The 20,012-nt window shown below is 36.4% G+C and overlaps 1 protein-coding gene across 4 annotated transcripts in view; it reads left to right on the forward strand.

The window, feature by feature from the left end:
• The window catches only part of PPP4R3B (protein phosphatase 4 regulatory subunit 3B), a 68,006-nt gene that overhangs the window by 2,130 nt on the left and 45,864 nt on the right, over nucleotides 1–20,012 (forward strand). For 3 of the 4 annotated variants that reach the window (XM_045979764.1, XM_045979763.1, XM_045979762.1), the window contains exons 3-4: nucleotides 9,327–9,425; nucleotides 18,990–19,613. In XM_045979764.1, the coding sequence (XP_045835720.1) occupies nucleotides 9,327–9,425; nucleotides 18,990–19,613 (723 nt within the window). Of the gene's footprint in view, nucleotides 1–9,326; nucleotides 9,426–18,961; nucleotides 19,614–20,012 lie in introns of those variants that run through there. The other variant, XM_045979765.1, reaches the window with a different exon arrangement.

Below are 20,012 nucleotides of genomic sequence, written 5' to 3' on the forward strand. Positions count from 1 at the left end.
TTCATTGGTCTTATTTACAGAGAGCCAGGTATCTTTTTTACCCTGTATACTTAAGCCTTTTATTCTCAATTACATTGAAGGAAATGACATAAAAGAAAATTAAAAGGGGTACTCTTTAAAGCAAGGAAATGGTATTTGTGGTGTGAAATTCAATCCTTTGACTCAAGCAAAGGTAGAGTTTTTGAAATAGAAGCACTTAAATCCTGTTCTTTAATTGTTGTGTATTTTTAATATCAGTGTACATTGCCAATCGTGTAATATTTTCTGTTAATATTTATTGTCTTATTTGGGAAAAGAAAACCTGTGTTGTGTTTTAGTGTGCCCAGTTACTTAATCTGGAAATGCAGTGGTGATTCGACCTTTTCTTCTGTGAATGTTTTCATTTTTATCATGGAAGATTTTCAAAATTGATAAGTATAGAAAATGTGTGTCTGTGTAACACCACCAAATTTAACAATGTTAACATTATAGCATATTTGTTTCTAATTTTTGTAATGTTGGACACTGTGGATAGAGTTAAAACCCCTTTGTGCCCATCTCATTCTATCCATTCTCCATCCTCTATAGGTAACCACTGTTCTGAAGTTGATGTATTATTTCTGTATATGCTTATATACCTTATCCGCATATGTATGTATCCATAAATAATATGTAGTGTTTTGTGTGTTTTTAAACTTTACATGGTTGATCTCATGCTCTTATATGTACTCTGATTTTTCACTCAGCAGTTAATTGGAAGATTTGTTGATGTTAACAATGTAGATTTAGGTTTTTTTTAAACTGTATAGCATTCTTTTTTTGATATACACCTGTTGTTAGACATTGGGATTATTTCCAGCATATGTGTGTGTGTGTGTGTGTGTGTGTGTGTGTGTGTGGTGTGTAAAGTGAGTATGACAGATTTTGGAGGGAAAAGATAAATTATTTTAGGATTATATTTATATCATCAATATGTACTTCAAGGTCAATGAAAATTTGGATGCCCAGAAATACTTCACAGTTGGAGGAATGAAATCGTGTCTGTTGCACAGCTCGTTATTAGTAAAGGTCTAACTGTTAAACAATTTTTTTGTGTATACAATACATTCTTAATCATGTCTTTTGAAATATTTCAATTTTCAGTTAACAATTTTTTCCCTTCTGCTCAGAAAGTACCGCATGCCTTTGATGGAGAATCAAATTAAACATTTGTCCTGTATTAAACACCTGAAAAGTGTTTCCTATACCTTAGACATTTAAGAAAATTTAATTTCTAAGTCAGCCAAGCAGATGGTTATTCTCTGTCTTTGCATGGAATTTTAGCAGGTAGCTACTTCTGTTTTATTTTTTGTTGGCCTCCTTTTTTGTGGGGAAAGAAATAACTGTTCTGTTATCTTTTTTTCCCCCTATCTGCACAAATACAAAATTCTCAGAAACTGTCTTCTTAAATGTGACTTCCTACAATTATAATATGGATTCTTCTCAGATTGTGTATAAGATTCTTTAACTGTTGTTGCTATCAGATCACATGTGGTGGAGGTTTATGTATAAAATAGCCCTCCAACATTTGTCCAAAAATACATGATGTTTCATTAGGAACTTTGGAACATGTTTTTCTGTGTAATATTACTCTGCTAGAAAACTAAAGTATTGGAGAAAAAAGTACTTATTTTTAAAACTTTATGCTATTGGGAAAAATGTTTTCTGTAATTAATCATATTTCAATAATATACTATTGGGATTTTTAAGTATTTTTTTCTAACTGAATTACCTTTACCAAATAACAGTAAACTATAAGAGAACTCTGGGTCACTGAAAATAATATGGAAAAGCTTTGTATCTAAGATTGAAAAATGTGTAATTGGGGTCACTTGTTTTGTTTTCTTTATTTAAATTGAGTGCACTTTTCTAATAGAATCAAAGAGCAATTTAGGAATTCTGTTAAACTTAGTTTCTTTGTTATGGATACGGTTTTTTCATTTTTTTCACCAAAATCTTGTTCAATTTGCACTTTTTACCAGATTATACAAATTGGGATTTCCAAACACAATGATGTTTTTCTGTGTTCATTTGAATTACTTTTTAAATGTCATTGTTTAAGTTATTCAATATATTAGTCCAGAAAATAACCATTTCTTAAGTTTATATGAAATATATGAATCATTCTGGGTTTTAATTTTAAAAAGACTTGAGTGAATGAGAATGTTCATAGTTTATAGGATATTTTGCTACAAAATACATTGAATAAACTCAAAGTGGACTATTTAAGATTCTTTTTTAACATTGCAGTTCTAAAATGAGCCAAATTCTGAATGATGGGCTCAAAATAAGTTAGAATGAGTTGAGTTGGAATGTCAAATGACCCCATATCGACAGGTCATCATTGATTCACAAGACTTTTCTTTTTTTTTTTTTTTAAGATTTTTTTATTTATTTGACACAGATCACAAGTAGGCAGAGAGGCAGGCAGAGAGAGAGAGAGAGAGAGAGGAAAGCAGGCTCCCTGCTGAGCAGAGAGCCCAATGTGGGACTCAGTCCCAGGACCCTGAGATCATGACCTGAGCCAAAGGCAGCGGCTTAACCCACTGAGCCACCCAGGCGCCCCACAACACTTTTCTTGCTTCAGTACTGTGGACTGTAGTGAAGTTGTTAATGGGAAGAAGATAAACTTAAAGGAGCCAATAAACTTGTTAAGTGTTTAAATACATTGAAAACAGAAGAGAATGATGATACAGTAGAACATGAAATAGTGTCTAATACATGTCAAAATTTTAAGTTATTTAGAATCCATCCTACGGATCTTGAGTAAATGAAAAGCAGAGTCATAGGGATGTATACCTTTCATATTTAATACAGTTTTAATACAATTTGTGTTAATTGGGTTTAGGAAAGAAGTACAAGGAAGTCCCAATCCTTGGTTTTATTGGGAGACATGATGTAACAGGTGAAACAATTATGTAACGATAATAAACTATCTGATAAAGGGTGTTTTTTTTGGTTTGTTTTAATTTTATTTATTTATTTATTTGTCAGAGAGAGAGAGCGAGAGTGAGCACAGGCAGACAGTGTGGCAGGCAGAGACAGAGAAGCAGGCTCCCCGCCAAGCACAGAGCCGGATGTGGAACTCGATCCCAGGACTCTGGGATCATGACCTGAGCAGAAGGCAACCGCTTAACCAACTGAGCCACCCAGGCGTCCCCTGATAAAGGGTTTTAACGCAGTCCTTATTGAAAGCCCATGAAAGCATTTCACAGATGAGGCAGTTTAGGCACAGAAAGTTCAGGTTTCTTGACTGAGATTTTACAGCAGGTATGTACCAACACAAAATTTTATATAAAGCAGTTTTATTCCACAGACTTGGACAGTAGAAAATTTTAAAAAGGAGAGATTAATTTGAGCTAGAATCGTTAAGAAAAATTTCACTCTCCCTGATGGTGTCTGTTGAAGGAATTGTGATAGGGAAGGAAATAGTACACCTGACACAAAAGTTATTAAGGCTCTTGGCAGCAGAGGTTTCTTATTTGTGAGCTTGGTTTACTAAACAAAAGGGAGCTATTCTAGATTCTTGAGTAGGGGCCTAACATGGTGAAAGTGATACTGTGTTTAGGAAGCAAGTGTGGCAATGTTATGAATAATGAATTGCGGGTAGAGAGGAAATAAGAGCTTTAGGTAGCAAGACCTTTTACTATAATTCAGATGCAGGAAAATGAAAATCTGTTCCAGTGTAGTAAATGGAATTGTAAAGAAGAAATAGAGCTCTAGTATATTAACAAGAAAGTGCTGGAAGATTTGGAGAATGATTAAATATGACAGAGAAGGAATCAAGGGTCACTAGTAGTGTTTTCAGTCTTGGGGCCAGGGAAATGATGGTCCTATCCAGAAACTGAGAAGGTGACAAGAAAGCAGGTCATTTGGCTAGTGGCTTGTTCATTTCAAAAAAGCAAAAATCCCTCTTTGTTTATTTTGGATAGATAATATATTCACATCTTCAAAAATTTAGAAAGTATTTGGTGAAGTCTCTCCCACCCTGGACTCCATCCGTAGTTTCCCTTGCTGGAAGCCATCAGTATTGCCAGTTTCTTGCGTATCTTCCTAGAGGTTTTATGCATGTGTAAACAAATAGGTATACAATCACATACACATTTTCCCTTTTGTTGGCATAAATGGTAGCATACTGTATACTGTTATCTTTGGTTTGGATTTTTATTTTTTTCATCCCTTCTCCACCTGTGGTTTAGATTTTTAAAATTGAAAAGCTTTTGAATATTTTCAGCAGAAGAATAACATGATCCAGACTAGTAACATCAGTGTGTGGAATTGAAGAGAGGCAGTAACTGGGAGAGTAGTTGAAAGATCGCAGCATAATCCAAGCAAGATATAATGTTAAACTGGGTTAGGGTGATGTCAGTGAAGATGGAAAGAGGCGGATGGATTTGAGATATGTGTATATATAGAAGACAGAATTGACAGGACATGCTGCTGGATTAGGTATTTGGTAATCAAGAAGAAGATCTAGTCAAGAGGAAGAATAAGCAATTGGAAAGAGTAGAGAATAAGGAAAGCATGTTGTCTTGAAACCAAGGGAGAACAGAATTTTGTTAAGGAAAGGGGCAGTCAATGAATGGCTGTTCATATCCTTCAAAGGTAAGATTGAGACTATTCTAGGTTTTAGCTAGAAGAACATTTGCCAAGATAAAGGTGGAGGTGAAAGTTTTGAATGCTGAGTTAAAATAACAGCATGGGTTTGTAATGAGTAAAGTCTACTCTAGCTATAGATCACAAGCATGAGTGGAGGACATGAATTAATAGGTTGGAAAGGTTGGGCAGTAATGGATAGAGGGATGTTCTGGATGGTGGTTTGGAATGGGACTAAGGAGAAATCCTTGGAAATCAGATGAAGAGGGTTCTTACATAGGAGTCCAGATAGATGCCTAGACAAATACAGTTCCTCTGGGCAGGAGGTTAGGAAGCAAATTGTTGAGAACTCTTTGTTCTTTTAGAATTGTTTACATTTTTTATGGGGCATAGTAGGAGGGACAAGGGTTTAGAGCTGAATACTCTTAATTAAGTTTTTTATTTCATTATTTCAAATTTCCTAAACTAATTTTCTTTGAATCTTACCTTTTAAATGAAGATACTACCTACATCATGTAATAGTTGTGAATTAATGTATGAAAATGCTTTAGCATTTAGCATGATATGTGACAAATAAGCTCAATAAGAGAACTGTAGTCATAATAATCTCATCAGTTGTACTCCTCTTTTCCAGTGAGGAAAGAAAAAATCAAAGAAGTTAAATACTTTGTTGAGTCACAGAAATAGTGGACAGTGAAACTGAGTGGTGCTCAGGTCCTAGTGCTAGTCTGGGGTTATTCCCATTATATCCAAATATATTTGAATTTTAGGAAGATATTAGTATTGTTTTTAGCAATAGCATCATGTCTGTCTTAGACTGTATGTTATACCATACTATATTTTTAAAATCCATCTCAGAATAAGTTGAGGTCAAATACCCATTAGGAGCTACTAGAAAACTAGATGTTGCATCATATGTCTGGTTAATCACACTTGTTTTCAGACTTCTAAATTGATTTTGAATCTGCAAATTGAAGTCTACAAATCTGCTAATTATTTCTGTTTTCCCTTTTTAAAAAAATGAGAGATCCTTTTGAAAAACTTCAGCTCTGTCTGTATTGAATTTCATCAGAGTGGTTGGGGCAAAGCTAGGGTCTGACAGGCAGTAGGATCTGAAATATTTCATGAGTGGATTTTATTCATGTTAATGCACTACAGAGGTAAACTGAAACTGATAATCCATTGGTCTGTTAGACTATTTTAAATGTGTCACAGGTGGCTTTGTGAGTATAATGTAAAATCTAGAGATCCTTTCCATAGAAAAGATGTTAAAAGCTGGGCGCCTTTGTGGCTCAGTGGTTTAAGCCGCTGCCTTCGGCTCAGGTCATGATCTCAGGGGCCTGGGATCGAGTCCCGCATCGGGCTCTCTGCTCCACAGGGAGCCTGCTTCCCTCTCACTCTCTCTCTGCCTGCCTCTCTGCCTACTTGTGATCTCTCTCTGTCAAATACATAAATAAAAAAAAAAATCTTTAAAAAAATAAAAAAATAAAAAAAAAGAAAAGATGTTAAAAGCACCCAGTTTCAAATACCATTCTAAGGTATGATTTAGACCTTGAATTAAGAGCCTTTGATTTAAATAGTATTCCCCTCAAGAATGTATTTTTAATATTTAAAATCAGAAATGACCATTTCTTATAATAAAACTACATTGTGAAAATCTGAATCAGTAAAAGCCAAATTATCAAACCTCTCCAGCTCATGTCTTAACTTCCATCCCAGTGTTAGACTTAATCACCTTTCTTATTTTTTTAAAGGACTGGACCAAATAAAACTGACTTTTTCTGTTCTCCCTGCAGGCTCATTTTAAATCTGATTTCCATGGAGACATAGTGGTGGTTATTTAGTTGGTAGAGAAAAACTCTTAAGCTTCTCTTAGTTTAAACAGGCATTAATAATGTCCCAAAGATTTGTGTGTCACACACAAACGAGCAAAAAAATATAATACAAAGGGCACAGCATTTGGAAACAGACATTACCTCTAAAACTGAGCTTGACTTTGGGATGTGTAAGAAACCCTGCCGTTTGACACTTTTCGTTTTGTTTTAAATGTTCTTATGCCACCTTTGTGCTCTCTTATCTAGGATCTTTTACTGTGATCTTTGGAATAAGCAGTTATAAGAAGTACTTCTTACGGTTACTTTATTTATTTACTTATTTTTACTGAAATAGTAGGTTCCCTAACTACCGTGAATTACGGTAGCCTGCATGTGTAGGTAACTACTTACAGATATTTTCCAATTTAAGCTGACCTGTAACCCTAATAAAATGAACACATGCTTTAAAAAGGCCCGAAAGCAATAATGTAGATAGAAATGAACATGATAATGGTAAAACTGACATCTATACTCCTTGTTAATCTGTCATCAAGTAATAACGCAGAAACAATGGTAAAAATCTCATAAAGGTGCCTGTGTGGCTCAGTTGGGTATAGATGCCTTCAGCTTGAGTCATGTTTTCAGGGTCCTGGGATGGAGCCCCATGTTGGGCTCCCTCTGCCTCTTTTCCCTGATTGTGTGCTCTCTCTCAAATAAATAAAATCTTAAAAAAAAAAAAAAGATCTCACAAGTAGTTGCTCTTCCCTCAAAATTCAGAATTATTAGAAGGATGGCATTAAATACAGATTTGTATCTACTGTCATTTGTGTGTATATACTGTGCCCTAAGTACATATGGGGTCTTAAAATGCTGACTGATAATGGTATGGAACCCAAACAGTTCAAACATTTTTAAATTTTATCTTTACATAAGGGTTTTTATTTCTATTTTAGTGTATGTTTTATAGAGTATTGCTGTACTAATATTCCTGAGTGTAATGTATAAATAATTCAAGACGTAGAAATAGAGTACTGGAGATAGCTGTTTGATGAAGCTGTTTGAAGGAGAGCTCTAAGAAGTTGACTCGGGTTGAGTAAAGTACATGAGCCTGAGTGTTTCCTAGACCTTTAACCAGAGGAGCTCTGTCTTTATATCTTTTTTGTTACTTGAAGATTCTTTTTTTTTTTTTTTTAAGATTTTATTTATTTATCTGGCAGACAGGGATCACAAGTAGGCAGAGAGAGAGGAGGAAGCAGGCTCGATCCCTGGACCCTGGGATCATGACCTGAACTGAAGGCAGAGGCTTTAACCCACTGAGCCACTCAGGCACCCCTTGTTACTTGAAGATTCTTAGTAAAATTTTGCTTATAAAAAGAGTTCTGCTGGGTTCTTTTTTAAAGATTTCAAAACCTCTTCTGTATGTGGCGGGAGCCACAGAAAGTTTTTATTTTATTTTATTTTTATTTTTTTTGAAGGTGAAATACATTTTTCTTTGTTACACAGCTAGAAAATGAAGAATTTTAAAAAATATTTTTATTTATTCATTTGAGAGAGAGAGTGCAAGCAGAGGGGAGATGTAGAGGGAAAAGCAGGCTCCCTGCTAAGCAGGGAGCCTGATGTGGGGCTTGATCCCAGGACCCTAAGATCACAACAACAGCCAAAGGCAGATGCCCAACCAACTGAGGCACCCAGGTTCCCCATGGAAAGTTTTTAAATGAAAGGAGTCACCTGATAAAATTTTAGAATATGTGGTAGCAAATTTTCCTTCCAGGAGCACAGCCAGGCAGAAGAGAGAACACCGTTTTCCAGCTGTTTTTCTTACCTGATTAAACAGCAAATAAGTATTAATCTGAGACCTGGATTAATTGAAGGATATTATTCCTTTACAGATTAAAGCTATCAAAGTTTTAAAGTGTTTTGATTTTGAAGATTTTGTTTATCTGAGACTCTTTTAGTATTGTACTTTTTAATATCAAGTCACAATATTTAGAAGTATTAGATGAACAATTACTAGTTATAAGGTATTTTTTTAGATTATATACTTTGTAATTAGGATGTAAACATGTATATTTTCTTTTTTTTAAATGTGTATTTTCTGAAAGTCAAAGTTTTAATCATACTAAACTTTCATTGTTACATATCCTTTAAAAAAACTGGCCATTTCATTGAGTGTTGCATAATAATTTTTTGTGTTTAGATGTGTCTGTGTTTTAATTTAAACCCAAACTTTAGTTTTTAATAAAGGGGTTGACAACTTTTTCCTAAAAGCTTAACTGACTTTTTGTTAGTGATACAATTAAGGACATTAGTAGAAAAACACCTAAACCCTGAGGTTCTTAATTTCTTTAGAAACTAAGCTGCTGAAGTAGGTGCTGTTGGTAATACTTAGAGCTAGAGTCTGTTCATTTCATCATTGTTTTGAATTCCTTCATACCTTGAAGGCTTTTCCAGATTCAGAGGAGAAAGGCAGTAGAGGATTCAAATGTCTACATTACAGCTTGGCTAAGAGTGGCTAGATTTTCCACAGGACGTTATCTTGGTAACCTGAGCTAGAGCCTGCTAAGCTCTATATTTTAGTATTTTATATTAAATAAATTAATATTTTAAAATATATAAATAAGATTATATATTTTAATATTTAATAAATAATAGTTTTTGTTTCAGAATATTGCTCAATGTCATTTTAACACCCAAATTGTTCCATTGCCAGTATATTACTAAGTTTCAAAGGCTAGCAAAATACAGTTACATTATGTCAATTGAGTGTACATTAATTACACTCATCAGAGGGCATTTGTCATCACTCTGCTTTTTCCTGTCCTCTTGATTTCTACTTTGTAGTTATTTCTTTTATAGCTTTTCTAGTGTGATGATGTAAAAATCTTTATTTTTAAACAGGATACGTTAATTGTTTGGTCAGAAGCTGAGAACTATGATCTGGCTCTAAGTTTTCAGGAAAAAGCTGGCTGCGATGAGATTTGGGAAAAAATTTGTCAGGTAAGGTTTTTTAAATAATACTAGTTTAAGTTTGCATTCTTGACTTTTTTTTCTTTTTTACCTGAAAGAATATATTAGAATGTGGAGAGAGTATGTGTTTATCACTTTAAAGTTTGATGGAATATATTCATAATTCATAAAAGGTCAGTAAATAATTACGTTCTGAGTCTTTGAGGTTTTTCTGTAAAATTTGGTCACCTACTTGCCTAATGTTTATGAATACTGTGTGCCAGACACTAATGATCGAAAGTGCTCATGACTTCAATTCTAAAAGAATTTATAATAAGGCAGAATATAAGGTAGGTGGTAACTCTCAGGTACCTGGAACTTTTTTTTTTTTTTTTAGGATTTATTTTTAGAGAGGGATAGAGGAAGCACCCAGATAGGTGGAAGGAACGGTGGGAGAGAAACTCTCAAGCAGTCCCCACACAGATCCCAACATAGGGCTCTATCCCATAACCCTGAGATCATGACCTGAGCTAAAACCAAGAATCAGATGCTCAACCCCCTGTGCCACCCAGGCACCCCAGCTCTTTTTTTTTTTTTTACTCGTTTTTATTTTAGGGGCACCTGGGTGATGCATTCAGTTAAGCATCTGCTTTCTGCTCAGTTTATGATCCCGGGGACCTGGGATCGAGCCCTGCTTCATGCCCCCTGCTCAGCCAGGAGCCTGCTTCTCCCTCTTCCTCTGCCCCCCATCCCCAGTGCACCCTCACACACTCTCTGCATGCTCTCTCTCTCTCTCAAGTAAATCTTAAAAAGGAAAGTTTTAATTTTAGAAGTTCAGATTTATAGAAAATATGAGTAGAAAATACAGAGAGAGTTCCTATGTACTTTCTTCCCTGACACCTTCTCCTCCAGTTCTTCCTGTTAATAGTCTCTTATATTTGTAGGATACACTAGTCATAATTGATGAGTTAATAGTCATACAGTATTACTGTTCATTATTATTATTCATACATTATTATTAGTTAAAGACTATTTTATTCAGATTTCCCCAGTTTATTTCACTTACTTATTTTCTTAGAGAGAGAGTGTGTACAGTTGAGCGTAGGAGGGGCAGAGAGGGAGAGAGAGAATCTTACGCAGTCTCCATGTCCAGCATAGAGCCCAACCTGGGACTCGAGCTTACGACCCTGAGATCATGACCTGAGCTAAAATCAAGAGCCAGTTGCTTTAACTGATTGAGCCACTCAGGCATCGTAATTTTTCTGAGTTTAAGATGTAGTGTCCTTTTCCTGTTCCAGGATTCCATTCAGTATATCATACTACATTTAGTAGTAGTATGTCTCCTTAGGCTGATAACAGTCTGTGACAGCTGGTAACTGGAATTTTAAATTAACCATAACATTTTAACTATTATTTTCTGTAAATGGGATCACTTTTCAGCAGTTGCCTAGTGTAATATTCTGTTCTAGTGTTTTTGACTCTTGTCATTTTCACTTCTATCAGCTTTTCTTTATAGTGATTCTGATTACTGAAGGTTCTTGAGTTAGTTTTAATGCATCTGACCACAGTAATTTTTTTCCTTAGTCTTCTCAGTAACATTGCCACACAGTGCAAGAAAGTATAATACGAACCTTCTCATTCTATATAAAGCTTATTTAATGGCTGGCTCTGGGTCACAAATCTAAACTGGAAGTAGATGGTTTGTTTCTTTCCACCTCATATCTTACTAGGTATGTCTCAGGTATTAATGGAGCATTATTAGTATGCACTATTAAATAGAAGAATTTCCATTGATGAACAGGTGAAAACACTGGTAAATATGATTTTGCTAAATATGTAAATTTAAAATATACATAAGAATATAACACAGATTGTTTTGTTATTATTTTGCCTTTGTATTTTGCCAGTCTTTAAACTTATAGGCGGTGATGATGAGAAGGTCCTAATACTTATTCTTGTGTGCTCTCCGCAAAGATTGAGATTGAATTTTATGTTTGCCAAGTTTTCTGTAAAGTGAGATGTAAGACTTAAAAATGATCTCTGTTGCAGATTCAGACACATGCAGTCCACAAAAACTTGCTGCTCTGTTCTGGATTCAGGAAACCTTAATCATGCATGCATTCATCTATAAAATGAGGGGAAAAAACTGGTCCACTGGTCCATGAAAATAATGAAAGCATACTGAAGGATATAAAACTTCAAAAATAAAAGAGGGAAACACTACTTTTCTATAATCTTTAAAAGCTATTCAGAATATTAATAGTATAGGGGCGCCTGGTGGCTCAGTGGGTTAAAGCCTCTGTCTTCGGCTCAGGTCATGATCCTGGGCCCTGGGATCGAGCCCCACATCAGGCTCTCTGCTTGCCGAGGAACCTGCTTCCTCCTCTCTCTCTTCCTGCCTTTCTGCCTACTTGTGATCTCTTTCTGTCAAATAAAAATATAAAATAAATTTTAAAAAAAAAAAGAATATTAATAGAATATATATTATAAATATTTTATATACTATATAAGTAGTATATAAAAGAATATTAATAGTATATAAAAAAGAATATTAATAGTATATAAAGATTGAACTTTTTATTATAAGTTCCTGAAAAGTGATACTTTGTTTTGTAATCTCCCTCCTCCAATAGTGTGGCAGCTGGCACATGTTGTGTGTGTGCTCAGTACATACTTAATGAATGAGTAAGATAGAAGATAAACATCTTACTTAGAACGAGGATGTTAGGGGCGCCTGGGTAGTTCAGTTGGTTAAGTGGCTGCTTTCAGCTCAGGTCACGATCCTAGAATCCTGGGATCAAGTTCCACATCGGCCTCCTTGCTCATGGGAGAGTCTGCTTCTCCCTGTGCCTCTTCCCCTCCCCCTGCTTGTGTTTGCTCTCTGTCTCTCACTTGCTCTGGTCAAATAAATAAAATCTTTTAAAAAAATAAAATTAGGGTGCGTGGGTGGCTCAGTGGGTTAAAGCCTCTGCCTTTGAGCCTCTGAGCCATGCTCAGGTCATGATCCCAGTGTCCTGGGATCGAGTCCCGCATCGGGCTCTCTGCTCAGCAGGGAGCCTGCTTCTCCATCTCTCTCTGCCTACCTCTCTGCCTACTTGTGATCTCTGCCTGTCAAATGAATAAATAAAATCTTTTAAAAAATAAATAAATAAATAAAATCAAATTAAAAGAAGTAGGTTGTTGGATTACATTTCTCCTGGAACATATATTTATGTCGTGGATGGTATTTCAGCATATTACATTATGCCTACTCCCTTCCCACACATCAGCATGTACTGTTTAATATTAATTCCTGGATCTATATATATTTTGAAGACTTGGTGCTGAAGACTTGGTACATTTGTCCTAGAAAGTCTTGTTGAAATTTGTTTACTATTTTTCACTCATGTTTTTCAGGAGTTCCCACAGCCACTGTCAGATTTACTAATTAACTAGAAAGATTCACAAAACTCCACAAAGCTGTTATATTTATCATTACAGTTTATTACAGTGAAATGATACAGATTAAAATTACCAGTGGGAAAAGGCACATGGGGCAAAGTCTGGGGCAGTTCCAGGCTTGAGCTTCTAATTTTCTTTCTCAGGATACTTACGCAGACAGCACTTTCAGCAATGTTGTGTGGCAACCTGCACATTGTATTGCTGACCAGAGGAGCTTACCCCAACCTTTGTGTCCAGTACTTTCATTGGGTGTTGGTCCTATAAGCAGGCTGACTGCCCTGTGACAGACTTTAGTTTCCAGCACCTCCACAGGTTGAGCTGATATTGTGTGGTCCAAGACCTCCACTATAAGCCAACTAGTTACGCACATACAGAATGTCTGGCATAGCCCAGTGCTCCCAGGTGAACAGAAAACACTCATGTCAGACAGGATATTAAAAGTGCTTAGAGGTTACCTCTCAGGAGTTAGGCAAGAGCCAAATCTTTTCTTTAGGCAAGACTAATCCTTAACTGCAAAGGCCACCCCTTGCCAAGACTCTCGTAGCAAAATGATTATATTTGTCTAAGCACCTGTATTTAGTATAGCGTTTATATGACAGAGCAAATATTACTATGAATATGCCTAATATTTAGAGGAGCCATTCTGGGTAGAGATGTATTTAAAGAAACAGGTAATCTGTCTGATAAAGCCATGATTTACTTTTAAAAGATTTTATTTATTTGACAGAGATTACAAGTAGGCAGAGAGGCAGGCAGAGACAGAGGAAGGGAAGCAGGCTCCCTGCTGAGCAGAGAGCCGGATGCGGGGCTCGATTCCAGGACCCTGGGACCATGACCTGAGCCTAAGGCAGAGGCTTTAATCCACTGAGCCACCCAGGCGCCCCACCATGATTTACTTTTTATATTTGATACTGATTACTCATTTTGCTCCTTGATTTATTGCAGTTTGTACCTTATGATAAACTTGTACAGAAGTATTTAGCATAGAAATCAACTGACAGTTAACAAAATCCATTTCTTCCTTGTGCCATTCATTTTCTATTAGCATTGATGTTGAGGAGGCTTTAACTCAGTTTCCCAGTATTAATATTAGAGTAAAATTATGAGGCTTATGTACCTAAGGTAGTGGGAGCAGCAGTGCTAGTATTACACCATATTACAGTATGGTGGTAGATGTAACCTGAAAAGGAGGAGTCTGGCACATTACTGGAATCGTTAACAGTCATTAGCAATTGTTTCAGTTCATCAGGTTTATTTACAGGCCTCCATTCAACCTTGTCAAGTCCCAAGAATAGGTGATTTTGGCAAACATACGGCTTTTACCCTTCAGGCATCTGATACAGTTGAGCTAAGAGAATATCATCTCTTGATTCAATCCTTTCTTGAGGGTGTAGTGGTAATATTGGATTTCTCTTGTTGTTTTACCCATTCGTTCATTCCTTTGCCCTTGGTTACTATTTCTTCCTATTCGTCACCAATTTTTACTCACACTTTTCTATCTTTGGAAGGGGTGTTAGATTTGGCCACTCTGCTCGTCCAGGAAGCTTAATTTTGTACTAAACTACTGAGTACTGTGCTTTTTTTTTTTTAAGATTTTTAAAATTAATATTTGAGAATGAGAGAGCATGAGTGGGTTGGAGGGAAAGGGAGAAGCAGACCTGCTGAGCAGAGAGCCTGACATAGGGCTCGATCCCAAGACCCTGAGTTCATGACCTGAGCCGAAGGCAGATACTTAACCTACTGAGCCACCCAGGTGCCCCATGTATTGTACATTTTAAATGCATGTTGCTGAATATATATTTAGTTTATCGCTTCTCACAACTGCCTGGTATTCCACAGAACCATATGCTGTTATACTTTCCATTTCTGAGACGTCATTGCTGACCTTTGAAAAAACAACTTTAATTTCAATAAAAATCATATTACTCAGTCACTTCTTAACTCCTTATAGTGAGAAAGTAAAACAACTCTGAAAAGTATGATAGCTCAGGGAATAATAAATTTCTTAAGGGGAGTGGTGAATAATAGTAATTTTTTTTTGTCTTAGATAAAGATTTGTTACTAGGCATTAGAGTCCTTCACTTTCTAAACATTGATACCATATTTTGAATTGTCCCTTTGGTGGGGCAAGGCACCACTGTAAAATTTAGAACAGGGAGATATGTGTCTGTGTGTCACAAATGGGGGAAGGGCAGCCGTGACAGAAGGAGGGAGAGGATTGAGCATGACATGTGGGATAGCCCCAGAAGGCCACACAAAGATGCAACCAGTCACTCTATTTATGTCTCTCTGAGCTGTTACCATAGAGTCCCAGGGTATAGGTCGCTGGTACCTACCTTGGCCCTCATTAGTGCTTAATGCCCCAAAAATGTGGGGTCTCTGTTAGGTCCCTATAAATGTTTTGGCTTCACTCAGATTCTTTTATGTGTGGAAGAACTTATAAAAAGAGCTAAGATAATTTCTGTATATGTAGCTGTTAGAAAGCATAAAGTCAAAAATACATATGGAAGCATTAACCTCAGAAAATGGGAGGGTAGGGACATTTTTTTGGAAAGAAATTAAGAAAAAGAGTGAAAATAAGTTGTGAGATGAAGAAGGGTGTTAGAGTATGTTAAATAACAGTGGTCTCTTTTTTCAGAGGAAAAATTCTCTCTCCTGAGATTTAAAGAAGAAAGTAATAGCGTTTGACACTTAAAAGGGGGAGAAGATTAGAGGAACAGCTGTATGGAAGTAAGCTAGAAGTGTGGAAAAGAAATTTCTGTTGAGAACCCTATTGATAGTGTAAATTTTTTTTGAACACAGCACAGTTGACAGACTCATGCCACAGTTGGGTGACTGATTTGTGCCACAGAAGGGAGAATGTTAAGGTCTGATTGTGTTATAGTAACAAATTCCTAAAATCTCAGTGGCTTACCACAACAAAAGTTTGTTTTTCCCTAATGCTATTTGACCAATGAGTGACAGAGTTGGACAGGAAGAAGTTGTGCTTACCACATCCACTCAGGGACCCAGGTTGATAGAGAATTCGTTTTAATACTTCCAAGATCATTGCAAAGTGAGAATGAAAGGGGGCAAGTCAGAGCATTGGCTTTTAAAAGTTCTTCCAGAAGTTACACATGACATTTTTCCTCACATTTCTTTGGCCAAAACAAATCACACAATTACATATAACTTCATGGAAACAAGGAACTCGTGCCACAAAAGGGAGAGAACCAGAAATACTTGATGAACAGCATTATTGACATCCAAACAATCACCTGGGTTTATGTGGGATTGACAGATCATATCAGGGAGTGTTAAATTTAGGAGAGCGTCCAGGAAGCTTGCAGGAGTAATAGTGGATAACATAGAAATGGACATACTATAAGCTTGTAAATGCTTTTGTAGCTGTGCTTTTAATTCTGAAACATGCAGACTAAATTCATTTGAAGTGTCAGTTAAAGATTTTATTCCTAAGTAATCTCTACACCCAACCTGGGACTTGAATTCATAATCCCAAGATCAAGAGTTGCATACTCCACAGACTGAGCCAGCCAGACGCCCCTCCTCTGATTTCTTATTCTTTCTTTATAACCTATGATTCTTCTTCCTCTTTCTTCCCCACTTTGTACTCTTGTTCTGTTTCTTAGGTTACCGTCAGAATCTTCCGGCTTTAAGTGTTACCCTAATACTAAATTTCTACCCTCTGACCTACTCGTTTTCCGGAGTAGTATATCTACAGATGTAGTTGCCAGCTGGGTATTCAGTTTCCTCAAACTTAATAGAACTCAACTTTTACTAACCATTCCTCTCCCATACTATCAGTTTTTATTAAAGGAACCATAATGTTCCCAGTGACAGATTTAAAACTATAGTGTCATTGTGGTTCCTTCTCTCTTTTGTCCCTTATCAGTCCCACCATCACTATCCAAATTCACTTGTTCATGTAGACTTTGGAATAGCACCATAAGTTATCTATATTCTCAAATTTATTCCATACACCTGATGCCCGGTTGACTTTTCTAAAGGACAGTGCTGCACATTTACTTCCCTGAACAATAACTCCCAAGTGTTCTAGCTTGACTTGCCATAATCTGGCTTTAATCTACATTTCTAATTTTGCTGTTTGCTGTATGCATGTCACATTTCCATATGTCTGCCTCTACTATTCCCATTGCATTTTGCATGCCTTTATCCTCATCTGAATCTTACCCGTCTTTGAAAGTACAGATGCCACTTTGAATATCTCAAATGCCACTGCTTTTATGATTTCTTCCTTATAGTCTCTCCTCACCACCCTCTGTATTCCCAAGAGCTGGAAGGAATTTCCCCTCCTCTTTATTTCCATGGTATTTTATCTGAACTGCTCTTATGACTTTGTTACCCACCCTTTCTTTCTCTTATATTTATGTGTCAGTCTCCCTAAATCCAGCAACTGTCGAGGAGTCAGAAGTAAAAGTACTCTAGGAGATAAAGTATCCTGTATACACCAGTATATCTGTCTACTTCCTCTAAGTTCTTAGGACTTTTTTCATGTTGTTTTGGCGGATTTAGAAATTTCTGGAGGTTTTTCATCTCTGGATATTTGGATATTTTGAGGTGAAAAGAGGATAAGTGTACTCTTACGTTAAGAATTAGAAGAAATTTATATGGGGCGCCTGGGTGGCTCAGTGGGTTAAAGCCTCTGCCTTTGGCTCAGGTCATGATCCCAGGGTCCTGGGATCAAGCCCCGCGTCAAGCTCCGCATCGGGCTCTCTGCTCGGCAGGGAGCCTGCTTCCTCCTCTCTCTCTGCCTGCCTCTCTGCCTACTTGTAATTTCTGTCTTTCAAATAAATAAAATCCTTAAAAAAAAAAAAGAATTAGAAGAAATTTACAAAGAATAAAGTTTTTATGTTAGTCATTATTGAAATCATTATAGAAAACTTGTTATAAGTTAGCCATGCTTTTATTGAACTGTCAACATGAATCATAAAAAAGTTTTTTATTCATTATTTTTTCTAGATATTATAAGTTGGAGGTTTTATCACAGGTGTTAAATGAATGCCAGTTTTTAAAGGATATTCTTTGTTCTTTTTTATTTTTTAAAAAAGATTTTATTTATTTGAGAGAGAGAAAGCACAAGAGCAGGGTGTGAGGGGCAGAGGGAGAAGCAGACTCCCCACTGAGCAGGGAGCCTGATGCGGGGCTCATTCCTGGAACTCTAGGATCATGACCTGAGCCGAAGGCAGATACTTAACTGACAGAGCCACCCAGGCACCCCAAGAATATTCTTTTTTAGAGCAGTTGTAGGCTCATAGCAAAAGCAACTATTTGTTCAAAAGTGAATTCCAAAAGTAATTTGAGGAAATCTTCTCACTCTCGAGTATACAAAGATTTGGGTTTTAGTTTGGTTTAAGCTTAGTAGTATTTGAGGTTCCTGAATGGCTCAGTTGGTTAAGCATCTGACTCTTGATTTCACCTCAGATCATTATCTCAGGTTTGTGAGATCAAGCCCTGCATCGGACTCCAGGCTGGGCATAGAGCCTGCCTAAGATATTCTCTCTCTCCCCCACACCCCTTCTAAAATATATATATATATATATACATAGACACAGACACACAGACACACACACACACACGTATGTAAAATATATATACACACACATATATATGTATATGTAATAAAAATAATAAACTTAGTAGTGTTTTTGTCAGGCCAATGTGATGGTGTATTAAGAGTCATACATAGTCCCCTGGGGATAAAAATACATTATATGTTTATTTAAAAAAAAATAATAAATAAATTGGGGGGAAAAAAGCGTCATACATAGTGATTGGGGGACCCAAAGAAGAGTTAACCTTCTGCGGAATTCAAAATTAGTAGGAATAGTGAAGTTACTAAACAACTGCATGTGGTTATTACATAACATCATATAAATCAATGTAACATTAGCTTAAATGTGCGCATTGTTAGGGATCAGAGTTAACCTGAAGTTTTAAGTTGGGAAATTTAGAGATGAAATTGAGAATCAAGTAATTGACTCTAAACTGGGTATGTTTTCCCTCTCTAGAATTAACTTCTAATTAACAATGACTGTGCGGCTAATATTTCTTTGCAAGGTATTTTTACTTTAATTCAATGGTCAGTGATTTGATTTCCAAAATTTTGACTTCTTTTGTATTTTAAGGTAACCAGCTGTACTTGGATGTTTTTAGGTTCAAGGTAAGGATCCATCAGTGGAAGTCACACAGGACCTCATTGATGAATCAGAAGAAGAACGATTTGAAGAAATGCCTGAAACCAGTCATCTAATTGACCTGCCCACATGTGAACTCAATAAACTTGAAGAGATTGCTGACTTAGTTACCTCAGTTCTCTCCTCACCTATCCGTAGGGAAAAGCTGGCTCTGGCCTTAGAAAATGAAGGCTATATTAAAAAACTACTGCAGCTGTTCCAAGCTTGTGAGAATCTAGAAAACACTGAAGGCCTACACCATTTGTATGAAATTATTAGAGGAATCTTATTCCTAAATAAGGCAACTTTGTTTGAAGTAATGTTTTCTGATGAGTGTATCATGGATGTCGTGGGATGCCTTGAATATGACCCTGCTTTGGCTCAGCCAAAAAGGCATAGAGAATTTTTGACCAAAACTGCAAAGTTTAAGGAAGTTATACCAATAACAGACTCTGAACTAAGGCAAAAAATACATCAGACTTACAGAGTACAGTACATTCAGGACATCATTTTGCCTACGCCATCTGTTTTTGAAGAGAATTTTCTTTCTACTCTTACATCTTTTATTTTCTTCAACAAAGTTGAGATAGTCAGCATGTTGCAGGTAAGTAAACAAAGGTATTAACGTTTTTTCAGATGCTTACTTCCCTTAATAGTTTGGACTGGTATTCGTTCCTTTTTGAAAGATTTCTTTTGTTTACTTTAAATATACTGTCAAGCCTAGAAAACAGGACTTTTATCTCATGAGTTTTTGAAGGAGGTTCACTTTTTAATGCGACCTTTTTTTTTTTTTGTAATTTTTTTTTTCTTTTGGTGTTATGCATCACACCCAGTGCTCCGTGCAATACATGCCCTCCTTAATACCCACCACCAGGCTCACCTAACCTCCCCCCTTCCCTCCAAAACCTTCAGTTTGTTTCTCAGAGTCCACAGTCTCTCATGTTTTGTCTCCCCCTCTGATTTCCCCCAGCTCACTTCTCCTCTCCATCTCCCAGTGTCCTCG

Source organism: Meles meles, chromosome 15 (assembly GCF_922984935.1).
Source record: "Meles meles chromosome 15, mMelMel3.1 paternal haplotype, whole genome shotgun sequence".
Taxonomy (NCBI): Eukaryota; Metazoa; Chordata; class Mammalia; order Carnivora; family Mustelidae; genus Meles; species Meles meles.